The sequence below is a fragment of the Parambassis ranga genome, chromosome 10 (genome assembly GCF_900634625.1).
Source record: "Parambassis ranga chromosome 10, fParRan2.1, whole genome shotgun sequence".
In the NCBI taxonomy this organism is placed as follows: Eukaryota; Metazoa; Chordata; class Actinopteri; family Ambassidae; genus Parambassis; species Parambassis ranga.
In genome coordinates, this window is record NC_041031.1 from 479,380 (window position 1) to 495,000 (window position 15,621).

At 40.3% G+C, this 15,621-nt stretch overlaps 1 protein-coding gene across 2 annotated transcripts in view; it reads left to right on the plus strand.

Annotated features, from left to right (window-relative positions):
• The first annotated feature begins 9,045 nt into the window (after window positions 1-9,045).
• Window positions 9,046-15,621, plus strand: part of LOC114442121 (F-BAR and double SH3 domains protein 1-like) — a 17,366-nt gene continuing 10,790 nt past the window's right edge. The window contains exons 1-5 of one of the 2 annotated variants that reach the window (XM_028415398.1): window positions 9,046-9,077; window positions 13,868-14,041; window positions 14,724-14,821; window positions 14,976-15,021; window positions 15,557-15,621. The exon at window positions 15,557-15,621 is cut by the window's right edge and continues 9 nt beyond it. In XM_028415398.1, coding sequence (XP_028271199.1) covers window positions 14,021-14,041; window positions 14,724-14,821; window positions 14,976-15,021; window positions 15,557-15,621 — 230 coding nt within the window. In that variant the 5' untranslated portion in view covers window positions 9,046-9,077; window positions 13,868-14,020. Of the gene's footprint in view, window positions 9,078-13,867; window positions 14,042-14,723; window positions 14,822-14,975; window positions 15,022-15,556 lie in introns of those variants that run through there. The other variant, XM_028415399.1, reaches the window with a different exon arrangement.

Consider the following 15,621-nt stretch of genomic DNA (forward strand, 5'->3'; position numbering starts at 1 on the left):
TATCAAGGAATTTATATTGCTTTCAGCACGCTTAAGTGATGTACCAAGAGACACTTTGCCAATAGGAAACATGGCCGCCTACAGAGAGGCAAACAAATGTTTGAAAGCGTCACTGCAGGATCAGAGAAAACACAGAGCATGTGGTATAAAAAGCCGGATTTTACTTCTTACTTTTTTCTCTTTTTTCCACTTTTACTTCATTGCATTTTTTTTGTTGAGTTAAATACTATTACTCTGATACACTTTCTATGAGCAGCACCAGACACAGACACAGCTGACAGTGGCCTTTCAAACTGTTCACACAGGCTTAATGAGCACAGAGCTGCCTGTGATGGAGGCAGAGACCGAGAGGAGGTGGATGTTTCTCAGTAGTGTGTTGCTGAGCAGTGTTTGTGTTTTCAATGAGACAGACGCTTGAGTTAAATTGTTCCTCTTCATCCTGTGTGCTCCTATCATATCCTCTTTTTCATATTGTGGCCTTAAGTTGTGTTCTGGCCAAGTTGGCAACACTTGTCTCTGTGCCAGTGGTAAAAAAAGCCTCGCTGCATTGCTTGTGCATGTTCTGAACCGAACCGAAAATGTGTACCCAAAGCTTCTTTTTTTCCTGAACTGTCCCATGCCTAGTGCTCACACACCCAAAACTCATCATTCTGTTACATATTTTCCGGACTATAGGTTGCACAGAGTATAAGTCGCACCGGAGTACAAGTCGCACCAGCGGGTCAGTGTAAATCACTACGTTTTTAGCGTTGCCTCTTCTTCCTCTTAACTTAACTGGTACGGCTGCAGGGCATTGAGAGTGAGACACACATTTCAATGATTAGCTTCACCGCACAGAAATTCCTATAAACATTCTGTAAATGAGTCAAAGGCAGATTAAGATTAAGATTAAGATTTCTTAATCTTAATCTTAATCTTAAAAGGCAGACTACTGTGCGCTATAGCTGTCTGGAAATAGCGAACTATCGGCCAATCAGAAAATATAATAGACATCTGTGGCAACACTTGTATATATATATATGTATATATATATACATATATATATATACCAACCAACCAAACAAACAAACAACAACCAACCAACCAACCAACCAAACAAACAACAACCAACCAATCAACCAAACAACCAACCAACCAAACAAACAACCAACCAACCAAACAGTAGTTTAATTATAACAGCTTGTTACTTTCCACACACCACTTGTAAGCATGCACTAAGAGTGACACCAGTCTCAGATGTGGCTGTGTGGTTTCCCTTTCTAAGAAACACACTGCAGCTATTCGTTGAGCCTTCCACTGCAGCATTACCTAGTGGGAAAAGTGGTGTTTATAGGTGTTTGTTGTGGCACAATAATGTTATCTGCATGACAAACAATATGACCTTTGTTTTTCACATAGCATCTGGGACAAGCTAATGGAGAGGAAAAAACCCAAGAGTTTATGCATTTTCACTTTTATGTCAGCAAAATGAAGGTTGCAGTGGAAAGTAAGCTACCTTGTTTATTAATCTTATTTATCAGTGGAATCCTGTCGGAGCTTTGAACCCACACGGTCACACAGTCAGTCAACTGGTGGTGTCTTGATAATTCCTGGACAATGTCATGGAATGTTTTTCACATGTGATACTGGCCATGAAAAGATACCACAGCAAAGACATCAAAGGCAGTCCGCCCTCAGGGACAGCACTACAGCTTTTGTGTCATTTCAGTCAAGACAAATAAAGCACTGGGGATTACCGCTCACCTGAGCACCACCTTCAACCCTCCTGGTCTCTATGGAGTCGTAATTGTAGTGATGCTGTGGCAAATTAAGACAAAACATTCAAATTTTATACAATGTTTGTGATTCATTCAGATAGGAACTCAGGGAGAGCAGGCTTTCATCATGGTCACTGTGAATGTGTAACAAATTGTGTGCTGTCAAGACAGACAAGAAAGGTAAAACAGAGATGTGTACCTACATTCCTTTTAGCAGGCATTTAAGTCTAGAAGTTGGATGATGCTTCTTTCCATCCAAGTAATGTGTGTTTTAACATGACTGTAACTTCTCGTAGGATGTAATTTGTGTTAACAGAGCTTGTTTGACATTTCCCAACATGGAATATCTTGTTATGGCAAAAAACACATCACATGTATGTCAGTAATATAATGACACACTCTGTCGTCCACCAAGCAGCACACTGAACAGAGCATCCAACACGTCCTGTCCAGAAGATGCTAATCAAGTCAACGACTGGCGACGTTATGCAGCTTTGAGATTCTTAATTGTTATTCTAAGAATTATAACCATTTACACAAAGTTCACCAAACATTATCATGCAAAACTGATACATACAGTGATACATTACTCCCAGTAGAACAAAACTGGATTTCCTATCACCCTAGCCCTAACCCTTTCTTTGAAATGAAGCTCTTAGCGCAAGTTCATTCAGGAAGACATTGACCAGTTATCTCTCTCTCTTGCTGCCTGATCTCCCTCTCTTTATCCTCCCACTCTGGCCAACTCTAGGAATAAAAGCAAAGACTGAAGAAAAGAGAGGAGAGGACCAGTTAAAACAAGCTTCTTGTAAAACATTTGAGAACAAAGTAAAGGACAGACCCACAGGAAAAATGGCTGTAGTGTACTAAACTAAAAATGTTTTCTAACCTGAGCCAGCCCACACAATGACAACAATGAAATCATATCACAAATACACAGAAGTATACATGTATGAAAAATATGCTTAATGGACCTATACAAACAAACAAGGACTTCCCAAGAGTCTGCCACGTTGTAGCTTATGTGGTGCACACTGACACACTGTGCTAGGTAGAATGCTACTTTCATCCCAATCCACAGCCATTAAAGTGTGAAAGAGAAAGTGTATGACTTCATTTTCCTCTGCTGTTACAGCCAGGTCTTCAGAGAGGTGAGGAAATGCCGCGACAGTCATAAGTATTCAGATTATACTGATATGTGGCTAGCATCGGTACACACACACACACACATGCTGCATCACATTTGCCAGCACATCAGGGTCCTCCTGTGTGGGAGAACTTCGATTCAGGGGTTCCCCAATAGTTGGAATCTGGACTGTTAAAAGGTGCAAGCCACCACAGATCCACTGACAAAGCCTCAGGAGTGGCTGCACACAGCAAGAGTCCGTCTCTCCTTCTTTTAGCAGCCTAATACAGGTGTAGGCAGACACAGGTAGATCTATAAGTGAAGGCTTAGATTTGCACAAAAAGAAACATTGTAAGCTCTAAAGTATCTATCCATTAGCCATGACTGGATCCTCCTCTGCACAGATGCTGCCACTACTACTGCTGTCTCTTTTCATCTGCTTTCATCAATCATCCTCTGCACCAATACAAAACTGTTTTTCTGAGTTCATCAAGGACGTGGATTATGTAGGAGCAATTGTGAAGGTAAGATGACACTTTGTCCAACTGTGCCATGGGAAATGGCTAAATAATATAGGAAAAGAACATTTATTATCTTTTGTGCTGGAAATAAATATATAAGTCTATTTGTGTGTACTTGATAGTGTAGCACCAGTGATAATATTAGTGTTCAGTCCAGACAGAAGCAAACTAAAACTGTTCACTGTCAAGTACTCTACAAAGAAACGTACTGATGTTGTGTGTGGGTGAAGCAGGAACAGATAACCAGATAATATAGAGAGTAAGCCCGAGCAGCCTGTTAGCTGACAGTCTGTGTGACGTTTAGTTAGTCCCTATATGCTGACGATACTGACGGCTTTCTTCTTTGGCTTGACAGAACTGCACTGGGAACTGCACCACCATCAACCTCACAGTAAGTCCACATTTGATCTTCACTAATAATAGCATTGAATAAATGACAATAGACAAGCAGACAATACGTTCTCACTCTAATCATGTGTGCATGGGAGATGTCCATCATATTATATGTTGATTATCAAAAAACAAAACAAAAAACTGACATGTCCTGACATGCTTCATCAATTTAAATGTATATTTTGTATTTTTAAATTCCGCTGAACTAATACATGGTGTTCTATACATCTTTATGTCCAGTGCTGTAGATGCTACATAGAAGAGAAAGAACTGATCGTTTTCCCAGTTTCCTTTTGTGTTATATAGCAGGTTAAGCATGTGATGTTCAGTGTCGCTAAAAACTAAAGAACCCTGCAAAGCATTATGCTTGTAAGACGTTGTTGCTCTTGCCTGCAGTGTGCATATGCACAGCTTAAGACACTTTTACCACTTCCTTGCCTTGCTGTTATCTCATCTGAGCTAGACACAGTTATTCATGCGTAGAATTGTTGACTGGAAAAATATTTTAATTTTTCTTGTTGCATTTGTTGTGTCTCAGGCTCTCATGTATTACTGATACGTTTTTTACATGATCCCTGTTTAACAATGTTTTAGGACACAATATGTCCTTGAATGTGTCACAAGGGCTAAATAGGCTGTGTCCTTTGTGTGGATGTGAGAGAGATGGTTATTAGCAATGTAATAAGAGATAAAAATGCCTTCTGTCATGTGAGCTAAAACAAACCTCTTGTGCTCAGGAGCTTGTTTTGTTTAGTATTATTATACCGATAACCATGCCGATGCGGTCGCTGTCTTTCAGTGTTGCAACAGGTACATTTACATTATTCTTTGACAATACTTGACAGTGAGCTCGACACAGGCCGGATTTTCCACTTTTTCCTAATGAATCTTAGGATAAAAGAGTGGGATATACTAGTATTAGTTTTAAGAAGATTTTGTGAACTGCGCACTTCAAAATGCACAAACTAGCGATGCATGTTCACAGGCCCCCAATTCCAGCTGAAAAGAAAAACACACTTAATTTTCAACATCGGTGCCTAGTACTAGTTATCAGTATCTGCAGCAGCCCTAGCCCCTAAATATACATATAAAATATACATACTATTTTGTTTGAGATAAGTTTGCAGTGTGTCAGAATATGTCAGGTTTGACTTTGAAGAAGGGAAATTTGCATGACACAGTGTCCTTTTGTGTTGTCCTTCAACATATATGCCACCTGATGAGCCAGTATCTCTTTCACTCTTTTCCTCACATCACCTCAATCTGCTTTAATGGCCATTTTCCAGTGAATGACAGTGACTTTGATTATATCTTGTATCTTATATCTCTGGGCAGCAAGTCAAAAAGCAAATGCCAGAGCTGAGAATACACATCGCCTTATTACTCATACCAATTTCGTTTGTATTTTCAAAAGCAGGAGTGGTTAACCCACAAACTCTAATACATGTGTCAGACAGACCTTGTGAAAAATTCTTATCACCATGATGAATAATTCAGTTGACCAAAGACAAGCTGGCTTAAAAAGTGTTGGAATCCCAGTGTTTTCGGGGACCTTTCTTGTATCAAGAACATCAGGCCAGAATTTCAAACACAAGTGAGAGCAACTGAGAAAACAAATATATACACAATACTGATAAAGGTCATTAATTTAGCACCGTGGAAACCGAGTGCAAGCAGAGTGTAGTCTTCTCCAATGGACTTATGGCCCTCTTGATAGCATCAGAGGTCATTAATTATGCTAGGCAGCAAATTCTACCGTATCAAGGAATTTATATTGCTTTTAGCACGCTTAAGTGATGTACCAAGAGACACTTTGCCAATAGGAAACATGGCCGCCTACAGAGAGGCAAACAAATGTTTGAAAGCGTCACTGCAGGATCAGAGAAAACACAGAGCATGTGGTATAAAAAGCCGGATTTTACTTCTTACTTTTTTCTCTTTTTTCCACTTTTACTTCATTGCATTTTTTTTGTTGAGTTAAATACTATTACTCTGATACACTTTCTATGAGCAGCACCAGACACAGCTGACAGTGGCCTTTCAAACTGTTCACACAGGCTTAATGAGCACAGAGCTGCCTGTGATGGAGGCAGAGACCGAGAGGAGGTGGATGTTTCTCAGTAGTGTGTTGCTGAGCAGTGTTTGTGTTTTCAATGAGACAGACGCTTGAGTTAAATTGTTCCTCTTCATCCTGTGTGCTCCTATCATATCCTCTTTTTCATATTGTGGCCTTAAGTTGTGTTCTGGCCAAGTTGGCAACACTTGTCTCTGTGCCAGTGGTAAAAAAATGCCTCGCTGCATTACTTGTGCATGTTCTGAACCGAACCGAAAATGTGAATATATAAGTCTATTTGTGTGTACTTGATAGTGTAGCACCAGTGATAATATTAGTGTTCAGTCCAGACAGAAGCAAACTAAAACTGTTCACTGTCAAGTACTCTACAAAGAAACGTACTGATGTTGTGTGTGGGTGAAGCAGGAACAGATAACCAGATAATATAGAGAGTAAGCCTGAGCAGCCTGTTAGCTGACAGTCTGTGTGACGTTTAGTTAGTCCCTATATGCTGACGATACTGACGGCTTTCTTCTTTGGCTTGACAGAACTGCACTGTGAACTGCACCACCATCAACATCACAGTAAGTCCACATTTGATCTTCACTAATAATAGCATTGAATAAATGACAATAGACAAGCAGACAATACGTTCTCACTCTAATCATGTGTGCATGGGAGATGTCCATCATATTATATGTTGATGATCAAAAAACAAAACAAAAAAACTGACATGTCCTGACATGCTTCATCAATTTAAATGTATATTTTGTATTTTTAAATTCCACTGAACTAATACATGGTGTTCTATACATCTTTATGTCCAGTGCTGTAGATGCTACATAGAAGAGAAAGAACTGATCGTTTTCCCAGTTTCCTTTTGTGTTATATAGCAGGTTAAGCATGTGATGTTCAGTGTCGCTAAAAACTAAAGAATCCTGCAAAGCATTATGCTTGTAAGACGTTGTTGCTCTTGCCTGCAGTGTGCATATGCACAGCTTAAGACACTTTTACCACTTCCTTGCCTTGCTGTTATCTCATCTGAGCTAGACACAGTTATTCATGCGTAGAATTGTTGACTGGAAAAAACGTATTTTAATTTTTCTTGTTGCATTTGTTGTGTCTCAGGCTCTCATGTATTACTGATACGTTTTTTACATGATCCCTGTTTAACAAGGTTTTAGGACACAATATGTCCTTGAATGTGTCACAAGGGCTAAATAGGCTGTGTCCTTTGTGTGGATGTGAGAGAGATGGTTATTAGCAATGTAATAAGAGATAAAAATGCCTTCTGTCATGTGAGCTAAAACAAACCTCTTGTGCTCAGGAGCTTGTTTTGTTTAGTATTATTATACCGATAACCATGCCGATGCGGTCGCTGTCTTTCAGTGTTGCAACAGGTACATTTACATTATTCTTTGACAATACTTGACAGTGAGCTCGACCCAGGCCGGATTTTCCACTTTTTCCTAATGAATCTTAGGATAAAAGAGTGGGATATACTAGTATTAGTTTTAAGAAGATTTTGTGAACTGCGCACTTCAAAATGCACAAACTAGCGATGCATGTTCACAGGCCCCCAATTCCAGCTGAAAAGAAAAACACACTTAATTTTCAACATCGGTGCCTAGTACTAGTTATCAGTATCTGCAGCAGCCCTAGCCCCTAAATATACATATAAAATATACATACTATTTTGTTTGAGATAAGTTTGCAGTGTGTCAGAATATGTCAGGTTTGACTTTGAAGAAGGGAAATTTGCATGACACAGTGTCCTTTTGTGTTGTCCTTCAACATATATGCCACCTGATGAGCCAGTATCTCTTTCACTCTTTTCCTCACATCACCTCAATCTGCTTTAATGGCCATTTTCCAGTGAATGACAGTGACTTTGATTATATCTTGTATCTTATATCTCTGGGCAGCAAGTCAAAAAGCAAATGCCAGAGCTGAGAATACACATCGCCTTATTACTCATACCAAATTCGTTTGTATTTTCAAAAGCAGGAGTGGTTAACCCACAAACTCTAATACATGTGTCAGACAGACCTTGTGAAAAATTCTTATCACCATGATGAATAATTCAGTTGACCAAAGACAAGCTGGCTTAAAAAGTGTTGGAATCCCAGTGTTTTCGGGGACCTTTCTTGTATCAAGAACATCAGGCCAGAATTTCAAACACAAGTGAGAGCAACTGAGAAAAAAAATATATACACAATACTGATAAAGGTCATTAATTTAGCACCGTGGAAACCGAGTGCAAGCAGAGTGTAGTCTTCTCCAATGGACTTATGGCCCTCTTGATAGCATCAGAGGTCATTAATTATGCTAGGCAGCAAATTCTACCGTATCAAGGAATTTATATTGCTTTTAGCACGCTTAAGTGATGTACCAAGAGACACTTTGCCAATAGGAAACATGGCCGCCTACAGAGAGGCAAACAAATGTTTGAAAGCGTCACTGCAGGATCAGAGAAAACACAGAGCATGTGGTATAAAAAGCCGGATTTTACTTCTTACTTTTTTCTCTTTTTTCCACTTTTACTTCATTGCATTTTTTTTGTTGAGTTAAATACTATTACTCTGATACACTTTCTATGAGCAGCACCAGACACAGCTGACAGTGGCCTTTCAAACTGTTCACACAGGCTTAATGAGCACAGAGCTGCCTGTGATGGAGGCAGAGACCGAGAGGAGGTGGATGTTTCTCAGTAGTGTGTTGCTGAGCAGTGTTTGTGTTTTCAATGAGACAGACGCTTGAGTTAAATTGTTCCTCTTCATCCTGTGTGCTCCTATCATATCCTCTTTTTCATATTGTGGCCTTAAGTTGTGTTCTGGCCAAGTTGGCAACACTTGTCTCTGTGCCAGTGGTAAAAAAATGCCTCGCTGCATTACTTGTGCATGTTCTGAACCGAACCGAAAATGTGAATATATAAGTCTATTTGTGTGTACTTGATAGTGTAGCACCAGTGATAATATTAGTGTTCAGTCCAGACAGAAGCAAACTAAAACTGTTCACTGTCAAGTACTCTACAAAGAAACGTACTGATGTTGTGTGTGGGTGAAGCAGGAACAGATAACCAGATAATATAGAGAGTAAGCCTGAGCAGCCTGTTAGCTGACAGTCTGTGTGACGTTTAGTTAGTCCCTATATGCTGACGATACTGACGGCTTTCTTCTTTGGCTTGACAGAACTGCACTGTGAACTGCACCACCATCAACATCACAGTAAGTCCACATTTGATCTTCACTAATAATAGCATTGAATAAATGACAATAGACAAGCAGACAATACGTTCTCACTCTAATCATGTGTGCATGGGAGATGTCCATCATATTATATGTTGATGATCAAAAAACAAAACAAAAAAACTGACATGTCCTGACATGCTTCATCAATTTAAATGTATATTTTGTATTTTTAAATTCCACTGAACTAATACATGGTGTTCTATACATCTTTATGTCCAGTGCTGTAGATGCTACATAGAAGAGAAAGAACTGATCGTTTTCCCAGTTTCCTTTTGTGTTATATAGCAGGTTAAGCATGTGATGTTCAGTGTCGCTAAAAACTAAAGAATCCTGCAAAGCATTATGCTTGTAAGACGTTGTTGCTCTTGCCTGCAGTGTGCATATGCACAGCTTAAGACACTTTTACCACTTCCTTGCCTTGCTGTTATCTCATCTGAGCTAGACACAGTTATTCATGCGTAGAATTGTTGACTGGAAAAAACGTATTTTAATTTTTCTTGTTGCATTTGTTGTGTCTCAGGCTCTCATGTATTACTGATACGTTTTTTACATGATCCCTGTTTAACAAGGTTTTAGGACACAATATGTCCTTGAATGTGTCACAAGGGCTAAATAGGCTGTGTCCTTTGTGTGGATGTGAGAGAGATGGTTATTAGCAATGTAATAAGAGATAAAAATGCCTTCTGTCATGTGAGCTAAAACAAACCTCTTGTGCTCAGGAGCTTGTTTTGTTTAGTATTATTATACCGAGCAGGTCATGTGACATGTTCAGACTAGCTTAGCACCAAAGCAAACCCAGAAACTGAAATCCTACAATTTGAAGCTTTAAAGGTTCATGATGAAATCTGGCATTAGAGCTACGTCTTAATTTCACACAAGCCCCACTGTTACAGTTTGAGCTGACTGTTAACTCAGTCTAAACACAAGCAGGAAATTATAAATATGTTAAACTACGTTAGAAAAACAGATCTGAGCTTTTTCTAACTGGAAAACATCTGTGCTGAAATGTGCTGATGAAGGGTCTAAACAAAATCTCAGCTACTAAATGAAGTGCAATTTCCCCATTGTGGGACTAATAAAGGTTTCTTAATCTTAAGTAGCCAGCTTAGTAGATAAATGTGTACGTTTGGCACTAACATGCTTTTCTTCCTCTTGAAAGCGATCCGCCTATCTTGAATATTTCATACAAGGTCTCGAAGATCTGAAGCACAGATATAATAATGCAGCACATCGCATCATCACAAAAGTGATCAGAAGGCTGGAGAAAATAGAGTCATGTGGGAGTAAGGTAAGATCTTCATCGAGCTGATGATCACTTATAATCGCAGCTATCTTTAGGGTTTGTTAGCTTACTGATGTATAGCAATGGATAAAACACTAACACCCATTCATGTGTTTCCCTTTAGAAAAATGTGTTCTGTTGGTCGTCTGTGAAATACGAGCCCATCATTTCACCAGAACTATTCCACAAGAAACTGGAACACGTGACGCAGGGGTTGCTGAGCCACACAGCAGGAGAGGGAGGTGCACAGCAGAGCTGTGAATGCAGGTTGTAGACGAGCTGGAGGACAATGGTCAGGAGAGAGACAGAATACCCACCACTGTTCAAAGGGCCCATATGGGGCTATATGTTTTTCTTTATTCTTGTATTATTTATTAAATATTGACAGTCAATTTGAAACCCTAACCGCTGAATATTTGTTTCCAAGAGGGGAATTTTCCTTCCTGTTAACAGGAGTTTCTGACTTCCTTTCTGACCTTATACTTACCTCAAGTTGCCTTTTGGGACATACATCCATACATCAAATCATACTTGCCTGTAGAGAGGGGTTTATCACAGCACGGAACACGATTCTCACATGTATGCTTTTTAATTTATTTTATTTATTATCCAAGTGCATTGATGTCATTTATTATTTGTTTCTATATGAGTGCAGAAAATTCTTATGAACAGCATGTTTATTGTTAATTAAATCATTTTGCGTTCTCAAGCTGTAATGTACACAGACTGTTGTCATATTGTGCTGTAGTTCAGATCCTTTCACACCTGATGATGATGATCATGTGTTCATTCTTTCAGAATCTTCTGACTTAAAATGTGAATCTCATGTTCTACTGCACAAATAAAAAAGTATTGTCATTATCCCAGTTCTGGTGGTATGATCCCTTCTTATCGTGTCGAGTGCTTACCTGTATGCAAAGTTATAGTCCCGGTTTTTCAAAGTCTGAGAGCCCTAACTGAATAACTTTAGAACTTTGGAATACACTTTAGCCTTTAAGACGCAGCCTTCTGGCCGTTTGTGAGTGCTTTTGATTTTGTCTTAATATACCACATTGAAAATGTTTCCATACATATGTTTGGTATCTTTTTTTCAGCACCACCTCACCTACATGACCTGAGCATTACTTTTGAACTTTAACCTACTCTGTTTACATATTGGACCCAAAAATCACCCAATCTGAATGAAAAAAAAAACATGAAAATGCTCAATGAACTGTTTTGGAAATAGAAAAAGTAAACATGTGTAGCAAATATGAACAAAGAAAGTTTGAATTTGGTGAAAAAAAATCATATACATATATCCAAATATTTACTATATGAAACATGTATTTACAGGCGTTTTTACTGGGTCTATCAACATCAAATAAAAACTGGGGAAAAGTTTAGAATCTGCACTTTGCACTGATGTGATCAGCTACGGCGTAGTTTTTTGTTAAAAGTGTGACGCGTTCCGCTCACGCCGGTGTGATCAGGGACCTTTGTAAGATAACACTTCTCTGTGTCACATCAAGACACCTAAAGAGACCTTTACACTTCAGCCAAAGTTGTTATCTTCAGGGCTGAGAAATGAAGCCCTTGCAAAAGTGTTAAAAATTGCAATTTACAAGTGCAAAAGAAAGGCAGCAGCCAGATTTAATTCAGGAACGTTCTTGCTGTGAGGCAGTAGTGAGAAACACTACACAACCATAACCCTGTTTTATAACTCATACTTTAATGACATCAGGACTTAAGCATAACTGATGGCGTGAGCCCCAGGGTCCTGAAAGCCTGTGCCCCTAAGTGGAGCTAAGTGGAGTCCTTCATCATGTCTTTAACCTCAGCCTGAGTCTTCAGAGAGTCCCCGTCATGTGGAAGACATCATGCCTCGTTCCTGTTCCAAAGACGCCGCGTCCCAGCGACTTGAAGGACTACAGGCCCGTGGCTCTGACGTCACACATGATGAAGACTCTGCAAAGACTCATCCTGGAACAGCTCCGGCCCATGGTCCAACCACTTCTTGATCCCCTCCAGTTCGTCTACCAGCACCGGGCTCCACAGGGGACCGTCCTCTCTCCCTTCCTCTTCACTCTCTACACCACAGACTTCACCTACTGCACAGAGACCTGCCACCTCCAGAAACTCTCTGATGACTGCAGTGGCTGGATGTATCACTGGTGGAGATGAGAGGGAGTACAGGTGGATAACTTTGTCACCTGGAGCGAGAGCAACCACCTACTGCTCAATGTGACAGAGACAAAGGAACTAGTGGTGGATCTGAGGAGGACCAAGGCTCCAGTGACCCCTACCAGCATCAAAGGGGTCAGTGTGGAGGTAGTGGAGGAGTACAAACACCTGGGAATGTACTTGGACCACAAACTGGACTGGAGTAAGAACGTGGACACTGTTTACAGGAAGGGCCAGAGTCGCCTCTACTTTCTGAGGCAGCTGAGGTCCTTCAACATCTGCAGGACGATGCTGAGGATGTTCTCTGAGTCTGTGGTGGCCAGTGCCATCATGTATGCTGCTGTCTGCTGGGGCAGCAGTCTGAGGGTGAGGGACATAAACAGACTCAACAGAACCACCAGGAAGGCGGCCATGTTGTGGGAGAGGACCTGGACTCTCTGACAGAGGTGTGTCAGAGGAGGACGTGGTCCAAAATAAAGACCATACTGGACTGTCCCTCTCACCCGCTCCACACTGTGCTGACCAGCTACAGGAGCTCGTTCAGCAACAGACTTCGACTCCCATGATGCACCACTGAGAGACACAGGAAATCATTCCTGCCTGTCTCCATCAAACTACTGAACTCTGAACTGTAACAGTCACTCAGACCCTGTACATTCATACTGGTACATTCATGTCCTGCTCTTTGCTATGTAAAGGTTTTTATACAGTAGTAAATATGTTCTTTAGATACAACTCAGGGATTTAAATGCTGTCTAGGTATTTAGATATTTATCTTTGATATTGAGCCATCTTTGATTGATTTTTTATTCTTGGTTGGATTTGCATGTCTGTAACTCTAGTAATTTCCCCTCGGGGATAAATAAAGGAATTCTGATTCTGATAAAAGAGGTGGAAGCATCGTCTGATTACAATTACAAAACAATCTTACCAGCTCTGTAAGATTGAGGGTGTTAGACTGGCAGACACCAAAATGTAACCAGTTCTTGAACGTCTGGCATGTGCTCGAGTAACATGAAAAAGATCATTTATGGATGATGATTTCTCCAAATATCAACTAAATTAAAATATTTTATATATTGTTACAGTTTCCTCTGTGTCTGATTGTGAGATGTGTCTGTACTATAAGGTCCCATCAGCGCCACTGCTTCAGGATCCACCTTCAGTTCCCGTACAAATGCCTCAGCTTTTGAAGCTGCATCAGCTACCCAGTGTTTACGTGTTATTAAAAAGCTTTTATACACTATATAAAGTGTCTCTGACTGAGCCCTGCCATTTAAGTGCTTTATTTAAAGCCACTGTACTCTGCTGCCCTCTACAGGGTCTTCAAAGCATCAGAGAGAGAGAGAGAGAGAGAGAGAGAGGGTGAGAGGGTTGCACATGTGGATAGGTGAAAATATTGAGGAAGCATCAGAGCACCGGAGCTGAAACAAAGGAGAGGGAGAAAAAGGACAAACACTATCAGCATCCAAACATGCAGCCCCCACCAAGAAAGGTACGCTCATGCTGAGTCTATGGAAGCAGGGCTGCTGCTAATGCAAACTCAGTTTCCTGCCTCAACATGCTCTGTCACTACTGTTCCGCTACTTTCATTTCTGCTGCATGAGTGTAACTGGCTTTCCGGGCTGTTGGTTAATAAAAAAAAACAGCCTCTACAAAACAACATGCTGTATTGTAATGGACACTCATAAACAGCTTGTATGATTTCATACACTGGGAATTTAAAGTAACTAGTTGTTATGGGTTGTTTGACTAGTGGCTAACTTCACTCGGGTCAGGCTGATGATTCAGAATTCCAGCATTACTAGAGGGATTTTTAATGAAAGCTTTTACACAACACTTATCTCATAGTTTGTGTGCCTATATTAACAGTTAACAGTTATTACTTTACTGAAAATCAACCAACAAACACGACTTAAAATGTCACAGTGCTGATGTGTAGGAATTGGCTAATGTTAAGCTTTGTATTTATACACAAATCAGATGAGCATCCATACCACTAGCATAATATGTGTTTTGTACTAATTTTTGTCACATTGTATTCAACCCAGTAAGCTGCTATGAAGTGAGTTAGCAACTATCTCTCATTGTATCTCTGTAACTTTTCAACAACACTAGGAAAATAATATTCTCTGGATGGAAACTCATGCACATGCTTCTGAACCTGATGTGTGCAGGTGAAGGAGAGCCAACAAGTGAAGTTGGTGTTCTCAGAGCAGCTCAGCAAACTGCAGACTAAACACCACCAGGACACTGAACTGCTGGAGGAGATCAGGTAAAATCTGCTGTGTGTCTGTGCACGGCATCCTCCCGTAGGATCCATCAGGACAGACGGTGAAGCGGAAAGGATCAATGCTAAAATGCTGGAGAGACATTAATGTTCAATTCCATGTCTGTGTCATGCTTTGTGCCTTTTTGTGTTCCCCAAGGTCATTTAGTAAGCAGCGAGCAGCCATAGAAAAAGAGTACGGTCAGGTGAGGCCCATTCATCATCTATTCCAGTCCACTGTTAGCTCAGTTACTGGCACCTTTCATTGTTTACTGGAAATGCTCCTCATTTATTGATTTTAGGTCCCATGTTAGTACCTGAGTGCTGTTTTGTCCTGACTTGTGACTCCTTGTGTGTATGTCTGCATTACAACACTACATTCTAGCTGTGAAAGATAGTTTTTGATGAAACCCTCAGTGCATGTTCCATGTTTGCACCTTTTTGGAACACAGTGTGTATCTTTGTTTGTTCTGCACCCTGGTGGAGAATGTGGCACGTAACTGTTGTATGTGTGAATGTGTGCATGATGATGACACTCAGCTTTGCAGGTTATGTTGGTGCTGTGTGTGTGCTGGTGTCCTTGTTATCAAATCATCAAAAGCAGAATGCATACATTGTATATGCCTAGTTGCACTGCTTATTTAACTGTGCAGGAAAACAGTGCAGGGATCCAGCAGGTTTTTGTCCAGCTGGCGCTCACATGAATTTTCTTCTTGATGATGTATTGTGTGTTTTTTTCAGGCCCTTCAGAGGTTAGCTGTTCAGTACCAAAAGAGAGACTGGCAAAGAGGAAATACAGATGCTAT